This window comes from Temnothorax longispinosus, chromosome 9 (assembly GCF_030848805.1).
Source record: "Temnothorax longispinosus isolate EJ_2023e chromosome 9, Tlon_JGU_v1, whole genome shotgun sequence".
NCBI lineage: Eukaryota > Metazoa > Arthropoda > Insecta > Hymenoptera > Formicidae > Temnothorax > Temnothorax longispinosus.
In genome coordinates this window covers 17,917,532-17,942,988 of record NC_092366.1, presented here as the reverse complement: position 1 = coordinate 17,942,988, position 25,457 = coordinate 17,917,532, and the positions used below count along the sequence as shown (strand labels likewise).

The following is a 25,457-nucleotide window of genomic DNA, read 5'->3' as shown; positions in this document are numbered from 1 at the left end:
CCCCATTTAATTAAGTAAAATCCCCGTCCCCATCGTCCTGAGTGAAACCCATCTATTGCAAAGCTACTTTCACCTTGAACATGAATTTCACCTGGACAAAGGTTATATGAATTATTTCGTGCTTTGTGAAACCCCGCGATCCCCGTCTCTTTGTTTCCATAAGTATATTTAAGAATTTATCCATTAAAGCGTTTGATCCAAGCACACATTCGCACAAGAATAAGTCACGAGTTATCGATGACAATGATGATTGTATTACCATGTAGATTGAAAATAATAAAGGCACTAGTCGAGAGATAGTAACGGCATTTTGACCTAATCGCGAATGTGCATTGTTCCAGGGAAACGTGATTCAGAATAACGCGAAGAACGGCGTGATAGTCCAGCAATACGATTTGGCTCTCAGAGAGGTGAATCGGTCCCAGGCCGGAAATTACACCTGCGTCGCCAGCAACGTCGAAGGCGACGGCTACAGCAACATCGTGGAGCTCAAGATCATGTGTAAGTGTTCTATACCATCATTGATATTATATATAGCATAAGATATCCGTCGCGTAGCAAAAATGTAGATAAAAATGTATGCCGACTCCCATTTGTGTGTGCGAAAGTACCTCTCGTTTGTACAGAAAAGGAATCTTGTTTCAAACAACTTTAAATCTTCTCTCCGACCTTTTTTGCCGAAAATATCGTTTCTACCTTTTCTCTTGGTCTTTACAAAGCCAACCTCGATTATTTCTCATTTCCTGCCCAAAATCCCCGTAATTATTTTGCCCGTCAAAGCGTCGCAAATATTTCAACGTAATACACTGTAAACGACACGGCAATGTAACCGATGACTGACATTTAAATAGCGACGTTATTAAGCGCCTTCGAGGTGACTTTAGGGAGAATCGCGACAGTCTAGCCGCGTAATTGGTCACCGGGTTTATGAGGCTTCGGGGATATTATTCGTGAATAAACGTCAAATATCAAGATGTCGGCATGATTATTCATTAAAAACACATTGAAAATGGGCGTAGGGATGAAGGATGGGCGAGAGGGATGGCGGAAGAAAAATAGGGCGATCCGCAGCGAACCAACAAATTATTCCGAACCGGCAAACTGGGATTCCCCCATACCTCCCGTTCGACCTTCGTTTACTCACTCCGCCGCGAAAAAATGGGGAAACTATTCAAGCGAGCGGGCGAATAATGCCCATCGATCTCCCCTCGAAAAGCCGAGCGGTGGTCATCCCGCTTCGTGCCGCGCACCTCTCGCACTTTTAATAAATGCGCGTAAACTTCTCGGTTCTCGGTCTCCATATCGTATGTTACGGTTATCTCTGTTCGCTGTATGCGCTGTAAGAATCGAACGTTTTGATTTATCAACAGTAAATTTTTATACTCTCCGAGAATACTCGCTAGCTATTACATTTAATACCTTGGATTTCGAACGTTCTTTGAGCCACGAATATGTTAAAGTCGAGAGACAAACTGGAGAAAACAAGAGAAATGTATATATGTCTCTATATCAACGTAAACGGATAGATATATAAGAATAAATACAATTTAAAGAAGCTACACCGGATACGTTTAGACTCTCAAAGTTTGGTAAATCAAATAGAACAAAAGCCACTCGGGGCCATTCGGGCTGATTTAATAAAGTCGCTCGCGTCCGTTCTTTTCCCAGACAAACCGATTTGCGTGCCGGATCAAAAGCGAATCTACGGAGTGGCGAGGCACGAGGACGCGCGGGTGATATGCAGGGTCGAGGCGTATCCGCCGCCGGAGAGCTTCCGTTGGACCTTCAACAATACCGAAGAGATGGAGGACGTGCCGCAGGCGCGTTACAAGAACTCGACTAGACATACTCAGAGCATCCTCACATACCGGCCGGTCACGGAAATGGACTACGGCACCGTGCTCTGCTGGGCGAGCAACACGGCCGGCCAGCAGAAGAATGCCTGCATATTTCACATCATTCCTGCGGGTAAGTATACGCACGCGGTGTACACCGGTAATGCCCGCGCTCCGACCTCTCGTGAGTCGCTAAGGATTTCCGGGAAAAGTTCCGGGAAGCGTTCTGCGAATCTGCATGCCGAGCAGTTTCGCAACGCCGCGCCGCCGCGCCGGAACAGCGTAGTCAGTAGTATCTCGTTGCTAAATCAGTATCTCTCAAATAATTTTCATTGAGATGGAGAGACAGGGAAGGAGAGAATTGTAAACACAATGTTAATGGCGCGTGCAGGCAAGCCGGAAGCGCCGTACAACTGCACGCTGACCAACCAGACTACCGAATCTCTCTCGGTGGAATGCACCGCTGGTTTCGACGGTGGTCAGCCTCAACACTTCCTCCTTGAAGTGTTCGATCAGCACACGGGGGTCCTGCAGGCTAACGTCACATCCAGAGAGAATGCAGCTTTCACTGTGCAGGGCTTGGAACCGGGTAAGGTGCTGCATATGGTCCTGTACGCGGTGAACGCGAAGGGAAAGAGCGAGCCGGCGCTGCTGGAGGGTTTCACGCTCAAAGTCGCCGAGAAGCAGACTGGTAAGTTGTGCTAGAAATATTTCCTTTCATCGGAATCCGTAGAGTTGTGAAAATATGGGCAAAAAAAAACGTTCCTTCCGCGATTAGTATTACTTTGAATGACGAACTAATTACATTGCTTAAAAAAGTTTAACGTAAGTAATTCTATTAGCGCGTAGAATTTGCGATAAGACAATAATCCATCAAGAAAATTTTATTCCTGCGGAATACGAGAGACGATGTTACCTAGATCCATAATTGACGTTAGTCCGATCGGGATTAATGATGATTGACAATGTCGGAATTAGACAACCAGGCGCTTCGGGCCCTGACGCTATCGATCGCGTTCTGCATCACCGAAATAAGTAATTTGATAGGAGTATACGTACGAATTACCGGCGCAGCGTCGCTCTATAAATTATGAGAGTGACCGGAGAATGCCGGGGGTTAATCGAATTAGCGAATTAAATCGAACGGACCCGCGCGGATTGTCCGTGTAACGTTTTAATCCGCTCATCCGATCCGTATCCCCGAGTCGAACTCGATATACCGGCCCGGTCGTTTCTCGCAGCTAAAGAGCACTTGGACCATGCGAAAGGTTTCACCGCGAAAATTGAGCATCTGGGTCGAGAAATTCAATCGGCGGAGCGCGCGCACACATACACACACATACGTGCGCGCGATCACCTGGGTGGATATTACGTAAGTTATATCCACGTCACGTGTACCGGTGTATGTGGATTGTTCTACGGAACGGCCGTCCGCCCGCCGCGAATGGTAATCTATTCCGACGTTTTCCAATCCACTTACACGAAACGGTTTCGGCCAAAAATTGGCGGCAGTTCTGGCGGTGCGTAAAACGCTACTGGCCAGATTTACTTCGTGCTCCTTCGAAACACGAATGCGCCCTTCGAAACGTTGGCTCGTTTGAACCACGGGGTGCCGGCTTATTTTTCTCATTCGATACCGCGGCCAAGAAGGCTCAGGATTTCCCGTGCCTTGGTAAAGACTGAGAGAAATTCCATCCTGCTGAGGAGAGGAGATGAATAATATTTGCGAGGCGCGAGTAGTCGGAGACAGGATATATCATGAGTAATTACGAGAATTAATCTCGTCGTCCACCTCTGTAATTACGAAAGTGGGAAAGATCTATGAGAGTGACGCGAAACTTCCCGCAGGCGATATAATCGTCTCAACGAACGTCTCTGAGAGTAATTCGCCGATAGAATCCTCGCACGATTACTCACCGTAAAATCGCGGAAAATTGATATAACATCGCAAGGGAATGTCTCGATCGCACGAGAACTCCCTTGACAAACCTCGCCCCCTCTCGTGAACATTCATTTGCATATAACTCGATTCTCGCGCGTCTGACGCAGCCGAGCGCACTAGACGTACATCGTATATTCCGCTACAGAGACAAAGGGATCTCGTAAACGGGGTACGTCGACTTACGAGTCCATAAGAAAGGCGAGCCGCGCGCTAGCTGAGCCACCACCGACGAATCCCACGCGGTTGATCCCGGTCCAGACGCCCGAGAGGATGAATTCCGTTGAATCCATCCCTCGCCCGGCGCATTCATTCCGTAGATTTCTGGGTGGTAGGATCTCGACCGACGCGGAGAGATTCGGGATCTACTGCTCTCCTAGAACGGATATACTCGACCCGGGCGTGCATGCACGTGTGTGTGTACGCGCTCGCGTGTACATAGTATATCTATATATATATCGGTCCGGGACGAATTTACAAGTGAAATTGCCCTCTCGGTCAGTTTCCACGGTGCGATTCAGGCGAATGCACCCGTCGCGCCGCGCACTACCCGTAGTGTATATACACCGGGTATATAAACCGGGGTACGTATGCGGGCGGAGTAGTCGGTTCGAAAATCGATCCTCTCGCCGCGAGAGCCGGGCGAGTGTGAAACTTTAATAAAATTCCGGGATCAGCCACCCACCTTGGTCGCCGGTGCACCGTCGCGTCGTCGTCGCCTCGCTCTTGCGCCTCGTACGCGAAAAACGCAGGAAGATCTCGCGATCCCTCCCCGTCCGCATGAACGCCTGACCACGGCACGGCTGCGCTAACTGGAGCAGAGCTTCTGAAATCTCAGAGCTCGTCGTCCACCGTGCTCCCCCAATATTGCGCCACGGCGTGAAATACAAATTAACACGTTGCACGTAACCCGCGCGCAACCCGCATATACATGGCGATACCGGCCACGCGCGGATTCCTATGATGTAAATAGTAAATACACCGCGAGGAGAGCCGGCCAGCTCTCTCGCCCGAGATCTCTCTACCATATAGTTTTTAATTTGATCGGTCCCGGGGAAAAAAAAAGAAGGCGCGCTCTATTTCCGCGATACGCAAATACTCGCGACGCAGGCGAGCTTAATTCCATTTACCGCGTACGCAAACTTCCGCGATGTGCAAATTTCCGGCTTACGACTGTATCGCACCGTATCGCGCGGTTCGGCAAATATTATTGGTGGGAGTGTGTATATTAAAAGTTCTTTCGCGTTACGAAAAATAAACAGGATTCGATACCCACGGGACAAAAATCGTAATTTATAAATCGTTACGTGCAGTATCGTCGGTTTTAACGGTAACCCCGCGGTATTTGTTTTGCAACTAGTCGAGTATGATTTTCCTGCGGAATAACGACATTCCCTGCGGAAAGTCAAATAACGAGCGACAAAATAACGATTGTTGTAAATAAAACTAACAATTTAAATCAATCGAATTGTCAAATCAACCGAATTTTCGAAAAACAAAACAATGATGAATGAAGGAAAAAACATCCTCAACAAAATATCGCTTCTTCTGTAACTCAACAGCATTTAATCTATCGAGAGAAACGAGCATCCTCTTGCAACTGAAATAGTCAACTATATATTCTCTCTCTACGTGTAAATTGATTTCACTCATCTTATTATTCCAAAATTTTATGAGCATCCAGTGATATTTTTAAATTAAAATCCTTGTAATTGAAAAATCTCATTTCCTCGCTCAAATTAAAGTAAATATGTAAAATTTCCGAGTACAATTTACAATTTTCTAAAGTCCACTCGTCAAATGTGTCAAAATTTGTGGCATATAAAATTACAAATATTCTATCCTGAAATACCTTACAAGGGAACTACAGGAACAAATCGCCGAACAAAAACACATCTGTAAAAATCAACTAAAGTTAAGAACAAAAATAGGGGAAAAGCAGAGGTGACGAAGGTAGATGGCGGGTAAATATCATGGGTGCCCCGGTGCACTTTCGCCTTGATTAAAAATTAACGTGCACTTTGGCTGTGCATCGGAGCACGGAGTAAAAACACTCGGTCGCTCGTGACTAAAACGAGTGGCAATTACGAGCGATGTCTCTCAGGAGGGTCCGGGCTAAGGAAAGAGATTAAAAAACGGACTGGTGGAGAGCGGGTATAGCAAGCGAGTGGTGTGCGAGCGCGCGCGAGGGAAGACGTGGCGGAAGACGGCCGGGGTGGAAAATTAAACGTCGCCCGGGAGCGGTGTTTAAACGTGGAGAGATATCAAAAGGATTCGAATTCATTAATCTTAGAAATGGTAGGTAGGTAGGTAGTCAGATGGCTCCGTTCTCGCGCGGGCCAAATATCTCGAATCTTTTTACGGCGTAATGCGACTTTAACTCGTTTAACCCGTTTACCCTCGCAGCCCGTCCGGAAAATTGTCCCGCCCGGTACTTCCCTCGGAAGGCTGCTTTATTGTTTCGCGCGAATGAAATATTTTCGGGGCACAAAAGCGCGTTTCGCGCACAAATACACGAGGCGTATTCGCATTATTTACCAAACATATTGCCGCCACACTTACCCGTACTTTATCGATCCCACCGACGCGTTTGAATAGATTCTCCGAGAAAGGCTATTTCTTTTTTTCAACGTAACCGCAATATTTCAATATATCCGCGCGAGCGGAAAAACTGCCATCGACGTACTTGCACGAGAGCAGTGCGCGTTTTGTTCACAGGTACTCCGGTACCTTTCGAGTTCACTCCGTTACTCGGGAGCCTGATCGGCGTGGTCGCCGCACTCCTGCTCATCACCGTCGCCATCCTAGCCGCCCTGAAAATGAGGAGCGAGAGGCGAGCTCAAAGGCCGGGCGATTTACCTCTAAAGAAGGCTACCGCACCGAGTTCGGAGGACCTTTACGACGCGGACGACAGAAATCCGGACGTTGTGCCGACCAACAAAGGTAAGGGACCGTCTTTGTACGAGAACGTGAATGGTTAATAAAAAAGCGAACATCAAAATGCTTTGTGTACCCGAAAAATTACATGACATTGATCAAACGTATCACGCCTGTCGGTTTTTATCACCGAATTGTTTAATATTTGCGTTGTTTGATGCACGCTTTATGCGAGAAATGCGTAAATAAAAAATTCGGAAGTATCCTATGCGTATCCGACGCGGAGCGCACGGTTGCGAGAATTCGAACAATGCACGAAATTATTTGGCCGCGTAAATCGCGCGCGGTAACGCAATGCTCGCTGTATATGTAACTACGAGCAACGTGTAACGCATATCACTGCGCGATATACGTCGATTGACGCACACTCAATTCACGTTTGCTCTGAAAATATTTAACGCATGTAGGTATCCCGCGCTCTGCGACGAAAGACAAGACATAACGCGATGCAAAATTTTACTTCTATCGACACCCTGTCTTTTGAATGGTAACGCGAAAACTTCCACTCGTACAAAACAAATTCTATATTTTTATCACAACTTTTTTCTTTCTTTTGAAGTCGAAGAATCGCACGTAAATTTATTACTACGTAAATGATCGAGAAAAATGAGGTACAAATAATGACGTCGAGAGAAACTCTCAATTTCGTGCCGTCGATAATAATAACGAAGTACTATAATCAAATCTAAAAATTGTACGTGAATAATGTTTCAGTTTCCTCTCCTTTATCATCTGTCTTTGAAATTAGACGCTTAATTACTCTCATCATATGAACGAGATAGTGTCTGGTTATTCCACTTTTCTTTGCGTACGCTTTAGCGAATTTACTTTAGACGTACCAGACTTTCAATTTGTATTGTAATTAAAAAGAATCAGCCAAAACGAGTTTTCTAACTGTTTAACCCCCTTGCTCCTTTTAGATCTTTTTAATGTATCTTTATTTTAATAAAAACAACACTGTATGCGTTGCTCCTAACATTTTAAATTTCTTGATTTTATAAACTATAAATTTTTAAATATATTAGAATTTTTAATGAAATTTTTTTATAATAGAGGTAAATAATATTCGGTTGGAGTAGTATTAGATCATATAGAAGTGCAGTTTTACTGCAAACAAATTTTTACGAAAAAAGAAAAAAAACAAGAAAGGAACCGGCAGGGTTAACGTTTCTGTTCCGAGGGTTCGACTCGACATGGGAATTTTATCAGCTACATTGCCCGCCGCTGGCTTTCAAGCGTAATATCTGATTGACAGCGATCGAGAACACTTGACCAAGTGTACTCGGGACCGGAAATTCAGCGGACTCTATTGCGAACGCGGCGCGATTCGTTAACAGCGTCAGCATCGCACAGCGGTATGCTATGCGTCATTACATCGCTCGCAGTAATACCGCGAGAACAGCATTGCCGAACGCGCGGTTATGGTTGAATATACAGCTGGTAACCATAGAACTTAACCCCGGACTTGTTAATAAATTACCCGATTACGAGAGAGACTTGTTCATCGTGCTCGCTTATGCGAATCCGATACACAACGTATTCGAACAGTTACCATCGCGCTGATGAGTTTGTTAAAGCAATATATTGTGAATAAATTCTTTACCATCTTTTTGATATTAAATTTTTTATAGACGCATATATTTTCTCGGTTTTTTGTCGCAATCAACAAAATACTGACACGAATTTATCTAAAAAAAAAAAAAGAAGGCAAATTATTTCCTTTATAATTATCAGTCATTTTATATTTGTAACTGAGACCGAAATATATCCGGGACGCAAATTTGTCGTCTGAATGAGATACATAGTATTAACTTAATAAAGAAAATTACTCTGGACGCAATATTACTTAGTTAATTATTTAATAACGATCGAAACGATATCTGATTATGTACAAATTACTATTTAATTAACATATCGCATTAGCATACTGCTCCTCGATGAATTAAGCCGGGTATCGATATACATTAGTAATGCCTCCTAGTTATTAGTTTATTACGATAAAGTTCAGTGCGTCATCACGAAATGAATTAATGATTCAACTAGTTTAATAGCATAACGAACACATTATATCGCGGTTTTCTTTTCAATGAATGATACAGCAAACTCTATGAATAATTCGCGTAGCTATAACGCTTTACAATATCTAATTTATTTTTAATGAAATAGATGAAATTATTAAATTTTAATTGAAACTAGCACAATTTGTTATTATTAATTTATGGCGTGCAGAATAAAAATGTTTTATTTCTTACTTATATTTTTTGTATAAATGTACATATATGATTTATTTAAATATTATTTATAGGAACCAAGAGAAACCATCATATTTATTCTGTAGTAATATATGTCAAGAATAAATTTTTATTTTTAATAAGTGCTTTTTGTACAACTTTACCATGTTATTTGAAAAGTTCACGTTTACTTGCAAGTTCCAATCGATACGTCGAGATCCCTTTGAAAAGCAGACGTGAACTTTTCAACAAGAGCATACTCGATAATATCTTGCTGCGAAGCAAAGTGGAAATTTTTAATGTACTTGAAACGAAAGATTCAGATTATCAGCTGACCGGCTCGACATCCGGCACACCGTTGGCAACGCAAAACACACCGGATGGTCTTCCACCGTCGTCCCTTCCGACCCAGCAGACGAATAATCATCTACAAGGACTTCCCGCCTATTCGCATAACGACTATAACAATTATCCAACCTTGCCGGTAAGTACCGCGTTCTCTTTTGAGTAAAATTGATTAATTTCCTCGATTTTATATCGACAAGAAGACTAATTCCGGAAGATACATTGCATAATACGCTATAAGTATTTAACCCAAATTTGAAAAATTATTGTTTAACTACAAAAATGCATATGTAAACGCTTTGTAATTGATAGTAAAATTTAAGAGTAGATGCAATATAGCTGATGGGGGAAAATAAAGGTAAACAAAAATAAATAAATAAAATTTATCGTAATCTTATAAAAATGCATATGGAATTTTTGTAAATTGCGTTGATGTCAAATACGAGGTTTAAATTTCAAAATTCAAAATGACAGATGCAATATGACGGACGCGAAAATGAAAATTTCATCAAAATCTCATAAAAATGCATATATAAAATTTTTACGGTCATTGATGTCAAATATGATTAAATTTCAAATTTACAAATCCAATATGGCGAACACGAAAATGAAGAATGCCATTGAAATTTCATAAAAATGCATATGCTAAGGTTTTTCAAATCACTGAGTTATACTCCTCCTGTGCATATACATAGCTATACGCAAATGAAATAAAAATAATATATCATGTATTTGTTTTTACTATATTGTGTTAATAAATATTTTATAAATTGTATTTTATATATATATCGCTATATTTTTTATGTTCATTATTTTATATCAATATTTCAACAATTTCTTCTGTCCTTCTAACGCACATTTGTTTCTGTTTCTCACTTCTTTCTCTGTCTCATCATTCACATGAAATTCCTCATGATTTGGAAGATGTTATATTTGGTATAACTGTATTTTAAGCCAATTGCCTTAATATTGATATATTTTGATATATAAGATATATAATATAGAAATTGAATAGCGTATAATAATCATACGAAACACTTTAGTGAATAACCGCAAAATGCAAAAGCCAATTCTCTAACAAACTCTAACAATTCCCTCCAGAATCTATGTTAAATTATACTTTGTTGTCCCGCCCGGTACAACTATATACCGTAGTATAGTTGCTACAGACATTACATGTAAAGGGATGTTCTGATTTCATGAGAGGAAAATGAATGTAATACAAACCGCTTGCAACAAAGAGAGAGACTTTAAACAATTAAAGTCGATAGTTTAAATCACGAGAATTTCGTTAGACAAGCGAGCGAAGGACGTTTTAATAAAGTTAATAGGTTCATCCAATGAGATGGGAAACTGAGGAAGTGGAGTGCAAAGAAATGGAAGAAGCGAAAGCAGTTCACCGAATCGCGCCGTTGTCGTACTGTCGCGTCGTTTCCCTTTTCCCTTCGAGCTTCGCGAAAAGCTTCGGCCAACGTTTTCAAGAAAGTCCTCCAGCGGTGTATAGTTTGAAATAACAGTATCCATCCGGAGAGGATGGCGGTGCGTAAAGTTTCAACCGGAAAGCAACGCTTCCAGCGGTTCGAAACTAGAAAATTGCACTGTCCACGTCTCTCCTCTCGATTTTGGGAAACATTCTGAGGTCGGGGAAATTCTAACGCTACGATTACGCAAATAACGATCCTCTCGAATGAAATTATTTTGCACACGGCACGATTATTAACCGACGGGTTGTAAACGCGAAAGAGAAAATTTACATTCGTAACTCGCAACGACGAACCGATCAGAATCGAAATATCGCACTTTCCTCGTTACATTCGCGCGGACTCCCTTTTCAAATTCTCCCCGATTTCCTCTTGAGCTCTTTTCGTCACGATTCGCTGCAACTTCACCCTCAATTTCACACCAAATTAATTGCTAATTACCGCGGGGATCTAAAGTTCTGTTAGTAAAACCTCGGCAGGAACAAAACTCCAGAGTGGAAAACTTTGATTATCGCTAAGGATTTTCGTATTCCGTTTCCCCTCGGTTAATTGTTGCTTTTTCTTTAAATACCGATTGTTCAAATCCTTTCGCTGAATTTGAAAACGTTTTCAGAATTGGCGGTATGGACGATTATCGGCGTTGAATTCCTCCTTAACCTTAAGCACTCGTGGAAAATTGTTGGAGTTCGCTAAGTCTCGATAAAATATACATTTCCATGGAGAATGTAGGTAGAAAGCCTGATGTAAAACGCGATACAGGAACCGGTTTACGCTTTGAAAAATCTATGGAATTTGCGATTTCTTCCTGATCCTTTACATGATAAAATCCTGACTCGTTCCCATGGACAATTTCGTCTGCATCGTACTTTTTCCCTGAATGTTCCATCGCGACGAAACATTTCCCGCGTTGTTTTGCGTCCAATTTATAGGAAATGGCGTCGGGCACTCGAGGGTTGCCGTCCTAAACAGTCGAAGGAACTCTCGCCGTCAAAAGTTTCCGTAATACGAGCCAACTAGTCCAGGCGGTCCCTCGAGAATATTCAGGAGTGAAAATTTCGAAAGTTAGACCTGTCCGTATTATCTAAGTCCTAGAACCGGAGGAAATGCGACGCGAGAACCGTCCTCAGTTTCTTAGGAACGCTTTCCGGCTCTATCGCGAAAGTTGACCGTCTCGCGGACGTGGGATTATTTAAATGTCCGGTCGTACGCGTCGCAGTATAATGGTTGCATTTACTTTGGCGGATTACGCCTCGCGCACACATCTATAAACCAACGCTAATGTATTGAAATTGGTTTAATCTCCTGTTACCCACGTATCATTAGACATCCGAGCGGACTTGTTGCATAATACGCGACTGATTCGATCGATGGAAACAATACACATACTTAATCCCTAATCGAATTCAAGGCTCATGTAGAACCCGGCGATTATCGTACGTTTCCATAAATCTCATTCAGTTGGAGTTAACAGAAAAGTGTCCTGCTCGCTATCGCATACCTGCTAGTTCATAACTGAAGTATACATAGTTACGTTCCCATCCACGTTTTAGCCACTTAGCTAGATGATCATCGCTACAAATTAATCTCGTCTCGTTAAAAAAGCTTGCAAGATTTTCTCTTGCAGCAACAGTCCCCTTCGTTTGCGTTCGAACGTCCTTTGTGTATAGCACGTCCTAAATTTCCTCTTTCAGTTATCCGGGGAGGTAACGTACGCCGAGCTGTGCCTAGCGAGACCCACCACCCTGTCGACCCTGGCGACTGACCCCAAACTGGCTAGTCTCAGCGGCGGAGTTGGCGGTCTGGGTGGTCTTCAGGGCTACGGCAGCGGTCTCGGGGTGATCGTAGGCGGCAAGCCGTACACGAAAGAAGCCACGGTCTACGCCTGCATTGACCACAACGCCAGGCCACCTAAACTGGACGTCTCCAACGCGCCGTCATGCGCGACCACCCCTCTGTCGACGGCGAACGTGCTCCAGGACTCCACTGTCGCCACCGTGATGAGCGGTAAGCAGCATCACCCGGCGAGAGAGGTCGTCACCGTCCGCACGCCCCTGATCTCGACCCAGGAGAGCTGCGTATAGGGACGCGACTCCGACGCGCTCAACGTCAACGAGTACTACGTCTGATATGGCATACGCCGGCTCGTGGCGATCGTGCGCGTCTTCGTGGTGCGCGACCTTTTGATTCCTGGACTTGCGGCGCTCCCCCCGGTAACGTCCTCGAATTCTCGGGAAAAGGTAGAGTATGGTGGGGCAGGTCGAGATGGATTTTTTGTTTAGGCTTATATTTCCTGAACTAAGAGAGGTAAATTCAAGATCGGGGTATCTATCGATAGAAGGATCTTTTGTGTACGTGAAAGTAATTTTTAATTAATTATCTTCCAAACTTCTACATTTGTCTTAATGTGCCTCATTCATGGGGCAACCTATAATAATGACTCAAACACCATTTTTTTAACATATGACTGTCTTTATTCAGAACAAAAAAAATTTACACAAAGAAGCCAACATAAATATTTATAAAAAAAAACATTTCTTTTTTTCTTCTCTTATTTTATAGCACAGCCATAACTTTATGCATTAATATGTACCTAAATTCAGTAAAACGTCGACAGATCGAGATTTAATTAGATCAGTTCTCACGTGACATTTTAGAATTTTAAGTATTAAACACTATACAAATAAAATTAATTATTTATGACGTTACGTTACGATAAAAGCGGAATTGTTCCCAAAATTGTATTTTTCAACGGAGAATAAAATCAGATGGTAATGGAAAAAGGACAAGAACGTGTCCAACATTGAGAAAATCTTTACGTCGGATTTTCGTAACTGTGCTTTATACGATGCACTTGTTTCGCGTCGCGACTGCCAGCGCGGAAATATTTTGCGGATTTTCGCGCGGAAATAAGTCGATCTTTCTCTCGCGGCGCGGATCTTCTCCGTTCTCCGTTCTCCGAAATTTACCGTTGCACTTGGCGCGACGTAATCGACGCGATACACTCCGAGAGAAAGAGAGAGAGAGAGAGAGAGAGAGAGAGACGGAGGGAGCATATCGACGATAAAGATGCGCCGTTCTACGAAAATACACTCAACGCGACGATCTTCTTTATCCTCATACCTATTTTGTAATACAAAGTATACCTACTCTCGGGATAGAAAATCTACATTCGCTGTTACGAGACATAGGTACATCGATTTCTCCTCTCCCAGCCAACACAGGAAGAACGCAAGATCCGACGCCCTACTCCCCTACGGGGGATCACCAACGAGAGAGCAGTGTAGTCTATAGTGGCATAAGTGCCAGACTCGTAACCACGAGGATTCGGGTTCGAGTCCAGCATCTGACCAAATATTGCTGGGCACTGCTACGTGTGGAGAGGCATATATGTATATACCGCATTTGTCCTGGTCTCCCCTACATATTAATAGTTTAGGTACATATTACTGCCATAACATAAAGTTATGACTTTGCTATAGAATAAGAGAAGTAAAAAGAAATATTTTCTTATAATACTTTGATTTTTTAATGAATATTTATGTTGGCTTCTTTGTGTAAATTTTTTTTTGTTCTGAATAAGGACAGTTATATTTTCAAAAAATGATGTTTGAGTCATTATTATAGGTTGTCTCAATGTGCCCCATCCATGGGTGGGGCACATTGAGGTAAATGCAGGAGTTTGGAAGATAATTAATCACACTCGAATGGTTTAACATATTAAAAATTAAAAATTACTTTCATGTACGCAAAAGGTCCCTCTATCTATAGATATCCCGATCTTTAATTTACCTCTCTTTGTTCAGGAAATATGTGTCCAAACAAAAAATCCGTCTTAACCTGCCCCACCATACCCTATGCCGCATATTATCGGAAACTTTCAAGGTAAGAGTAAATTTGCTAACTATAAAATTATCCGGACTATCGATCTTCTCTTTCGCGGTAACGATGGAAGGATAAAGAACGCGCGGAATCTGTTCTTTGTGTAAATCCTTCCATCGTTACAACTTTCTAGTCTATTTGCGTGACTTTTCGTATATCTAACCGCGCGACATGTGAACGGAATGATATTCGCGCGGAACTTTTAGCGAGAGTCTCAAAGTTTTAACAATAATGCGGAAGGAGAGTTTCTTCCAAAATGACATGACGTACATCCTCATATCCGTAAAGCACTGTAAATAGCAACTTTTCCTCGAGGAGACGAGGACACGGAGTAAATTTAGACTATTATCGAAATTACCGTGTGCGTTGATAAAGAGCCTGCTGCGCTCCGAAAAAATGTATATTAATTCTAATTAACGTACCTTGTACATTGCGCATCATTCAATAGCGACGTGCGTCTACGCATTACCCGTAATTACGTTTCGTTCGATCGGAGAATATTTTGCGACGGGATCGGGGACAATAACGTTGCAGAACTGTTAAATTGAAAGCGGCTCGCCGACGGTAAATTATATCGTGCTATATTCTTCGAAACTTAATTGGAGTTTGAACTTCATTGAGATACCTCAGTCCGGAATAATGCTTTTTTAATCGGCTGTCGGTTTTTATATTCCTACCAAGACAATCTTACTTGTATAATCGCTTATATTAAAACTATACTGACTATCCAAATTTGCAATGCTAAAAGGACTTGAATTCTACGATGAAAATCATGAAAAAGAAAAGAAAGGCTTGAGAATAGATGAGAAATAAATTTGAAAATATAATTTATATCAAGTCGCGGCATAATAAACGCGTGTAGTTCACCGTTTAAGCGGCCGATTTTTTATCTTCGCTTCCCATTGAACACGCAGACTGACGTGACGTACAATGAAATCTTGTAAAGACAAATGTGTATCCTAGGACTGCCAAAACGCACAACTCAACTGCCATGTCGCGCTCATTTTGAGTTCGCCATCAAGATGATGAAAAGCGATCCAAAAGTATTTTTCGCGCGTCGCCATACGTTGTGCACCGTACAAATGTACACACGTGTACATCTTAGAAATATATATATATATATATATTATGCATATATAGGTCCTCGTCGCATTTACGCAGCGGAGACAGACTGTAAATACCTTGTACATAGGGAAAATCGAGAAAAGAGAGACTTTATTTGCGAGATGCCCGAGGTGAAACCCCTACTTGTCTGAGGGACGACGGAACAGGCACGAAGGATCGTTATCGACGAATTCGTTAACGACATTACAAGGTACGTTCGCAGGGAAATCGTAATAGTAGCACACGAGAAAGGAATAACGATCTTGGCGTGGAAATCTTCTCTCCTTTAAGTAAAACTTTCCGAATTTCCGGGATTATTGTTCGGCATGAATTATTATTTAGTTTCTTATTCTAACCGAGTATATTAACTACATCTTTACTCCGGTATTTCGTCGTTCTTTCTCGTGGCTAATTGACATTAACGTACCCGACCGTAATTGACCGTTATTGACCACCGTCGTCGGTCGACGAACGCGAAGAAAGTCGACGTGACGAGCGTTCCTTCGTGTAACGCCCCTTCGTAATTTGTAAGATATATGCTCCGATGTACAGCGCCGAGATATTTTTTCAGAGTGTGCGTAATACATTACCTCCGCGTATATCGTGAAGTCTTTGGGCGTCCAATTAGGCGGGGTCCATTTAAAGAGAGGGCGGAAACTGTATAATTAAACGATTGGATTACGATTAATGGTCAGACAAGGAAATAAAGATATATGTATATGTGTGCGTGGTGCGTGGTGCGCGCGCATCTGTATGTGTATATGCGTATGTGCCTGCGTGAGCGCAAACACGTGAATTTCTCACCGTATGTACGTTAACGTGATTGTGGTAGCGATCTGCGATCGAGGATTAAGAATAATTAAAACAAAAGAGATATATATGTGAGTATATGCACTTGCTGTTATTTCATGATTTTCTCGCAACTTATTGCTGCAGAAAAACACATTGATCCCTCTATCATTTTGATCTTACAAGAAAATATCTTACTAACGCAGACAGACATCGAAAGTCACGTTACACTTGAGTTATTTTTAGAGTATTCAAACTCGCTTTTCTTTCCATTATAGTTAGAGTGTCGCAGTTATTTGCGTCGCACTAAAGGATTTTCAAGAATTCACGAAAGGATTGAGACGAGACCGTTCTTTTTTTATATTTTACGTCCGGCGCTCGAACGAGATCGAAGTGGACAGAGAAAAGAGAATTATACCTCGAGTGCTCCAATTGAGTCTCCGTAAAATCGATTTTTCTCCCGGAAAAGACATAGAATTGTTTAAACTGTTGCTCTCTTTTATATCTTGTTCTATTGTACTGAAGATAACGCATAATCTTCTATTGTTACTTCTGTAGCAATGCCATTTTCTTAATTATACGTATTTCTTTGTAGAAAAAAAAATTCTGCGCGATTGTAACTAAATAACGTGGATTCTTTATTTGGATTTCCAAGTTAAAATTTCTTTTATCGTTTTTGATGAGATCCATAATCTTACGCTTTATTGCTTGAAATATCTATGCACACGTTTGGCCACAATAATGCAACCCAGCCTGATAAGGTTATAACTTATCACTCGTATCACGTACGGTGCATACAATAGCTGCAGTGCAGTAGCTGCAGTGGATCACCCGGTACGTATACCGGTGTGCCTGTGTACATATGTACAAAAGTTCGATTGGCGGGAGTCCTTCCGGTTTCGCAGGTATTTTAAGCACGCGCTCCGTTAACGATCGCGCACGTTTCTCCTCGCGTCTCCTCCCTAAATTCTCGCTTCTCGCATGCTGCAATACATTCCACGTTTTCTGTCAAATACCGTGTGAATGCGGCTGGTTCCGCTAACGCCGCGAAAATTTTGACGGTAATAAAGAAACGATGGCCAACGTCGTGTTTCGCGACGCGACCCAATTTCCGCGTTTCGTGCGGGAAACGAACGCGCGTAATGAGCAATTACAGGCTGATACATGTCAGTGCTATTTTGTACTTCCGACTAGTTAGTTTCATGTTTAAGTAGTTTCGAGTGTGCTAAATTTCCATTGCGTTAACACGTTTTAGATTATTCTTTAACAGACTGAAGTATCACAATAATGTTATATATCATATGGTATAAATAATTACATTTTACAAAATAAATGTGCAAATATAAAAAAGGTTTTAGTTATTGTTGAAATACTGATTGTCATTTCCGAGAATTCCAATATTTAAATAGCCAGTTTACTATTTTCTTTTCCGATTTTTTAAATATATTTTACTCTTAAACTTTGCTTACTTTTTTCATAACATCCTGATACAATTAAATAATTTGATGAGAAAATTCTGATAGAAGACCCACTTTTGTAAACGAATCGTAACAAATTATTATATAATTACACTTTATCCTTGTTCCGATTAAAATCGCACTTTTCAATCAATGACGCGGTCGGAAAAAGGAGTAGTATTCCCTGTTCACCGGGAATCCCGCAAATAAGAACTGCCCGTTAAATCGCCACGTTCGAACGGGCACATTCGTTTCACCACAGCTTCCAGTTGCACTTTGTACAGAGTCTGCATTGCGGCGTGCATGCACCCGTGAGAAGCCTCTTGGGCGGCTAAATGGTGATCTGCCCAGCGCCGCGTTTTCGCCCAGTTTCAAAAGAAGCCCCTACATGAAAATCTGCATCGGCTTATCAAATCTGAAAGTCAATTCCGAACCCCGGCGCCTCCGCGGCATGGACTCCGCGGCACGAGTCTATTAGCTTGTACCGGAAGCACCAAAAGCCTAACCCTAAAAAGCATCAAAAGTCACTTTTGTAACGGAATATTCATCGACGCTTACGTATCACTGCCACCGATAACCGCCGCACAATTCCCCCGACGTCTCCAAATCCGTAATCCATCCCCGCAGCACAGATACCCCATTCAAGTTTCTTTTGAATATCTATCGGATATCGAAGTGTACACCACAATGTCCGAATTTTGGAATACGGAATAAACATTAATTGTCCCATTACGTGGTTAGCGCGATACAAAATTTCCTTCGTCCCAACTCTCGAGCACATTCGAGGTTCACTCGTTCCTCGTTCGTTCATCCCGGATATAGAATTCATCGTAATCAAGTACTTTGCATTTACGTTGCACAAGATGTTATTACAATTACAATTCAATTGTCATTGTTATTATCGACGAGTAATTAAAAAGAAGAAGAATATCAATCAAGTGCGAAAATTGACAGCTTAAAATACCAAACGGTGCTTTAGCAAATTCAAAATTCAAAATTTTTTTATTAGATATTATTTTTGACCCTTAACTGATGTTTGATTTTTACCCTTCGACTGACACTGGCAAAGCTGTGACTCTTTCTATGCATAACGAGAATTGCGACAATGAGGAATTGCGTCTATATTGAATTGTACATAATCTTTTGAATGAATAAACGTATGCGTGTTTGTTTGTACATTCTTCTGAGGTCCGCGCGCTTGTATATGTGTATGTGCGTACGAGTGAAATTCCATCTGGTGTGCCTGACGAGAGAAACGCGAGTGTGTCAAAAATTGAAATTGCGACGACCATACTACGTGTATCTACAATAATTATAGATCTCTCTCTATAAATATATACACACCTCAACGTAATCAGAATAAACGTGTTGATATAAAAACCAACAGGATGGAGAACCGCTGTCGATCTTTGGATGGCTTTAAAAACTTTAATCTGGCCTGGATTTTTTTTTTATATATCTGCGGTATCAATTATGGCCAAGTGTCTTTCTACCTTCTCTTTCTTTCCATTTTCATGTGCCCGTAATTTAATTTTCGCAGTTTTTAAAGTCAACCAACGTTTGCCAGAAAATTAAATTTTTGCGACCCTTATATATAGCTCCGTGAAAATGTACATCTTTAACATCTGTCATAATCCAGTTACAGGTAAGTGTCATCGATATTATTAACGCGGTTTATCCTTGCAACGAGCGATTCGACTCTTTTTCAATTTTCAAAGAACGTCTCTCCTGGACGTGCAACAAATAATAGGATTTTGCCATCCAGCCAATTACGTAATGTACGCAGTGTATATCTGCGTTAGACATTATTAAAAACGCGTGGCATAATAAAGCAGGCAAAATTAATACTGTATATTACACTACGGCGAAATTAGAAACGGTGTCGCCGTAACGAACACTTTGTCGCGTTTCCTCCTATTAATTACGCGGAGCTCGAAGCACGAAGAGCCAGAGAGACGCCGAGTTTCATTATTTCATTTATCATGCAACCTATATGCGCGCACGCGGTAATGCGCGACTCCCGGGGAAGGCAGGATTACGTGGATGGCGAGGTGAGAATTCGCAGAGCCCCCGAAAGAGATTCCCTCCCTTCCTCGTATATATATCGGCCGAAACGACCTTCACGTTTCTCGCCCCTCGCCCCCCCTTCCCCCTTTGCCGCCAATCCGGTTTCCCCGACACGTGCACCGAGCGTCCCGCGAGTCCTCCGGAGATAACATAAATCCTGGGATCGTTCCGACAGGCATCTCCGTGCGCCAGCCTTTCGTCTCTCTTGCCAATTGTCTGCCGGCCGTTCTCGCGAAATGGCGTTTACGTCGGGCGGAGACGCGAGATTGCGAGCGAGTAATTAAAAAATCGTCGGAGAAAACCTCCACTTTCTCTCTCTTTCTCCCCTCCCCACCCTCTCTCTTTTTCGCAGTAGCAGCCATTCTACCGTGGAAGAAGAAGGTAACGGAAGGTACACCATTTCACCCCTCTCTTCCCTGCCGTTCCCTACCGCAACTTTATTGCTTCTGGGATTTACAGAGAGCAATGGTAGATAGCAGCGTTTGATTATCTCGGTTTCGTTGACTGCTCGCCGACCGAGATTCATATTTCACTGTTCCGCGGCGCCGGCCATCACCGGCGTCGCTAAAATTCAACCGGCGTAAAGGTAGCTTCAACGCTATGATCTCACCTGAGTTCTCTCCCTCATAGATTTCAAACGCGGATATACGTCACGTGATTTCCACTCGAATAATCCATCCCGGAGAGGCTCCCCACAAAACTGCCACTTATCGTCAATATTCCGGATATGCATTACATCCACGAGCGCTACTTGATGGTTCGTTAAAGCAAATTATTTCATCGTCGAAAGAGATACTCCCGGGACCATTAAAGGGCTGAATTTTCAGCCGGCTTCTCCAAGCGGCAGTTTCAACAGAATCAGAACTTCGCTATCGCTTCGCGATTTAAAAACATCCTGAGTAAATTCCACTTGATAGTTATTGCCCGCCTTGCCCGGGTCCCGACTCGGCAGTTATTAAGATTACGCGTTCTGGCGCGAGAGGAAGGCTTTAGCGGAGTAGGAGGGTAATAAGGGCACTGACGTGGCAAGTCGGCGAAGTCAAGCGTCTCGCTACGGAGATCCGAGCTTCGCGGTTATTACCGAAAACTTATTAAGTACACGTCGGATTTCTTTACTTTCCGCAACGACAACGCGACGAGGTATTAAGTTACCCACGGTTCCGCCCGCTCGCCGTGGAACAAATTATTCCGAGCTCGGCTTCTACCTGAGATTTAGCTATCGAATTTTTTTTGTTTCGCCCTGTCAAAAAATTTCCTACGTTTAATGGCTTTTTTCTGGCTCTTTTACCGTGCACAATCGCTCGCATTACATTATCGGAGTATTATCGGATCGTTGACCGAACGATATATAAATGTTGAAAATCGACGTAAATCTTTCGGTGCACCGATTACAGCGCGTTCAACGAAACTTTTTTTGTTCCCCATCAACGAGCATAGAAATTAAGCGTCAAAGGATTTTAAATACAGGCAGCCTGCCTGACAGTTTGTCCGTGCGCACAACGTAATTGCATCCGAAGTATAAGCGCAGTTACGCGCTAAATAAATAATGACACTTTTTAATTAATCTTGAAGTGCGACGCATCCCGGGAGCGAAAAAACAGGACGCGATTCATTATTCAATTTGAACAGCAGTTCACACCGAGGGCTGAGGGCGGGGGGGGTATTCTGCCAATTCGGCGAGAGAATCGCGTTACGCGAATTTGCAATTTATTTTGTTAAAACAACAAATTGGGTTGCCAGATGACAACACTCCGCTTCTTGATACAACTATATATGCGTCCGGCTATACGCCGACGCTCTACAGATTGGTAACAATCATATCGATGTCGTTTTATTCGCTTAATCGACAAATATATTTATTTCACAGGGAATAGAATTGTGGCCCTTCCCAAAAAGAGTATATAATATTTTATAACAATATGCATTTCAAGTGCAGTCAAATTTTCTCTAGCGTTTCTCTTAATTTTGACGTGTTCAAAAACTGATGTTGGGAATACGCGAAACAAACGCGTTGGACACAAAACGACAATATAAAATTTGATAGCCGTGGATAATTTGTTATTTGCGTATTGATATATCGTAAATGAATTATATACGTTATTGTTAGCAGTTAGATTTATTGGATTTTATATTCATAGATAAAACAATGTAGGACAACAAAGAATCACTCTATGATATCGTTGCGGAGTGTTTGTATATTTATTGACCTTTTGCATTTTACCATAATTATATTAAACGAGATACGAATATCAGAGAACAATGTAGCGCGGTTATCATGTTTATTTTAATAAGCAATATTTAATGGGCACACAAATCTGCGTGTTACTCCACTGAAACTCGAAATAAATAAAGAGAAAGATAATCGCCTATCTAGCTCAGCAACATTCGCGGCTCTAGAATACCCTTATCCTTTATTTGTCTCATTCCGGCGCATTTATAATCGCTCAAGTGAGTTTCGCGATGCTCCACGCAGCGCAAGCCGGCCCCGGCCGGTGTAAAAACCCCGACGACGCTCTAGAGTTAATTAATATGCCAAGATAAAATACGCACAAGTCATGAGCCAGTTGCACGTACGTGCCGTGTCGGCCAAGTACCGATAATTCGTGGAGGAAGTGGTGGAAAGAGCGCTCACTCGAGATGAAATATGTCGCTATCGTATCGAGGGCGCTCCAAATTATGCAAGTAGCCTTTAAATTCCGTGCCTCGCATGGAACCCGGCAAATAAGGCTGCAAGTAAAACGTAAGCTCCAGCACTTATACGACCGAGAAGAAAGCGGCGCTGGATTTTCTTTTAAATATTATTTTCAATTTTGAAACAATCAACACGAATAGGAGGAATATCGACGTATGTGTGTGTGTGTGTATTGTAGTTACATATTTTTCTGAAAACATATTTTAGAAGTTGCATTCAATTTTATTTATGTGATTATTAATATTACTTTTTTACATTTGATTAAAAATAATATCATTAAAATTATTAAAACTTACGTACGAAATTTAAATTAAAATTTTAATTAAAAATATTACGTTTGCACTGAATAAGGATGTATTATGTAAATTATATTTGAGCGAACGGTCCTCGTCATAGTCTTCAGAAACAGTTCGTAGTCTTCATCGTTATGTTACGAATGAACCAGTGCATGCTAAAATAATATGAAAAATACGCATAATGTGCGTTTTAATTGCCACTTTATAATCAAAATAGAATATGTTTCTATGAAAAAGAGCGCGTGTTTTTGTGAGCTTTCTGTTATTATTTTACCACATATGCGCTTTACAAATTACACAATTGTGCAACTGTGAATAATTCTTTATATTTTTAACAGTTAACAACATAAAATATTTCGAATTTTAAAGAAATAAATTATATAAAATTATATTTTTTCCGGATTTAATATTAAATTGCATTCTGTGCTTAATACATATAGCCCATATTATCATTATAGAACCTATGAGTTGCAGACAATTCGCACTGAAAGCTCAAGGATACCTCTAGGATTAATACCTAATTTAACCTAATAAAATATTTACAGATAAGACACCGCGTTCGCTGTAATTTCCGCCAAGTCTCACGCGATGTAAACCTCATAATATAAAATTTTTAATGATGAGCGATGATAGAGTCGGGGCCCCGTCCCTCCATTTTCCACGGCAATTTATTTCCTCTATTTTTACGAAGATTGCACAGCCGGCCGGGGTGCGAGGCGGCAGGGAGCGTGAAACTTCGGGTGATGAGTATATTCTTACGACGTGCTGAATTTTTTTACGACTACGGAAGAACGACCGGTTAGAGTAATGCCTCTATTACGTATCTAGCCCATCGTAATTGGCGTCGTAAGCAGATCGATGAATACGTCGGCTATCCCGGGCGCGGTAAAACTCAAGAACAAAAAAGATCCGTCAATTTTCCCTGCAGCGCTACAGCGTCGACAGGAGATAAATGTTTGTCAATTTTTTTCAAGACAGCAGCTGTAAAAAGCAGCGCGTTGACCACGAAAGCTTTTTCATAGATATGAAAACGGATTGAATAATATTTTCGCTTTAATATTGCTTTAGCGAAATTAATTTCAGATATAACTTTACGAACTCAATATAATGCATGAAATACATATTATCATACGGAACAAATCTATTTATATGGAAACTTTTAATGAATTTTAATTGAGCCCTTATTCTGAGCTCCGTAGTATATTATGAAACTTGTACCGTTGCCAGAATGTCTGCTAACAAGCATAGCGAATAGTTTGATGACGCAATTCATGGTTTATTTTAATTCTTCCGCGGTAATAATTGCACGGTATAAGCGACAAGTATTTCCATGGTACAGTGTAATCTCGCTATTCCGGGAGTAAACCGCCTATTCCGCTCTCTGCTAACTACCCATTAATGTCGCGAGGTATCTCCAACGCCGCATGATTATCATACGTTTGTATTACTGCTCGTAACAACGCGGCGACAGTCGTGCCTCCGTGTACGTCGTTTCTGACTGTGGGGCGCGCATGATTTAAGTCTTAACGCGAGCGTATAACGCGCGTCCATGTCGGAACGCGGAGCGAGGGATGAAAGAGCCGCCGCGGGGGTTGTGGAACGTTGCCGTTCGTGAATTATGCCCATCGATCGGCGCATTGTAACGTCGTTAAGGGACCGCGGATAGGCACGCGAGATCGTTCGAAGAGATGGCAGAATGATAAAAGATTCGATCGGGGGATCCCTGTGCGATGGTGATGGCGCGGCACGCCGGTGCTTTTATGGAAATGTGGATTCCGGACCGGCGGAACACGACGAATATACAAGACGATCGACCGGGAGCTCCGGAAGAGCCGAATGGTCGTGCTTTTAGAGACCGTGAATTTTTCACAAGGATAATACGGCTCAGCCAAGATCCCCCTATTAGGTACAGAAGAGGAAGAATATTGTTTCCTTCTTCGGGCGGGACGAGCACCGAGACGCTTCGTATATTTTCGTACAGTGGCGAACCCCACGGCACAGAATTTTCAGGATCTCCATGAAATTATCAGTAACGCGCTCTCCGCCACACACACACACACACACATGCGTTTCCGTTAGATATTTCCTAGAGAGTGACACAGGACCGAGTTGCAAACATCTTAGGACAAGTAAATACTCTGAGAAAAATTAGGCGGCTCTTCGCGGCAGAAGTTTGCGTGAAACTTCTTTCTACGGAAGTTAGGAAGGAAAGTTTTCATGATGTGTGACCTTTCGGAGACCCATCGTGACCTTCTTATGCGTCGTCAAATGCAGCTTTGACCTCGACCTCAGCTATGTTTAACATTATCTTCTCTCTAATGCGCAACGAACAAATTCGTTTTAATATACCTTCCGTGCAATCGATAGCACCGATTTGAAGCCGTTCGAGAGTCTGAGTATAAATT

The 25,457-nt window shown here is 42.1% G+C and overlaps 3 protein-coding genes across 8 annotated transcripts in view; 2 read left to right on the top strand and 1 right to left on the bottom strand.

The window, feature by feature from the left end:
* The window catches only part of LOC139819361 (synaptogenesis protein syg-1), a 269,748-nt gene extending 250,367 nt beyond the window's left edge, over positions 1–19,381 (top strand). For 3 of the 4 annotated variants that reach the window (XM_071788636.1, XM_071788638.1, XM_071788635.1), the window contains 6 exons: positions 342–501; positions 1,669–1,968; positions 2,227–2,526; positions 6,475–6,717; positions 9,260–9,426; positions 12,460–19,381. In XM_071788636.1, coding sequence (XP_071644737.1) covers positions 342–501; positions 1,669–1,968; positions 2,227–2,526; positions 6,475–6,717; positions 9,260–9,426; positions 12,460–12,849 — 1,560 coding nt within the window. In that variant the 3' untranslated portion in view covers positions 12,850–19,381. The remainder of the gene's footprint in view (positions 1–341; positions 502–1,668; positions 1,969–2,226; positions 2,527–6,474; positions 6,718–9,259; positions 9,427–12,459) is intronic. The other variant, XM_071788637.1, reaches the window with a different exon arrangement.
* Positions 1–25,457, top strand: part of Rps12 (ribosomal protein S12) — a 224,029-nt gene that overhangs the window by 104,373 nt on the left and 94,199 nt on the right. The window lies entirely within an intron of this gene.
* Positions 1–25,457, bottom strand: part of LOC139819370 (uncharacterized) — a 368,184-nt gene that overhangs the window by 277,612 nt on the left and 65,115 nt on the right. The gene's annotated exons all lie outside the window — the stretch shown is intronic.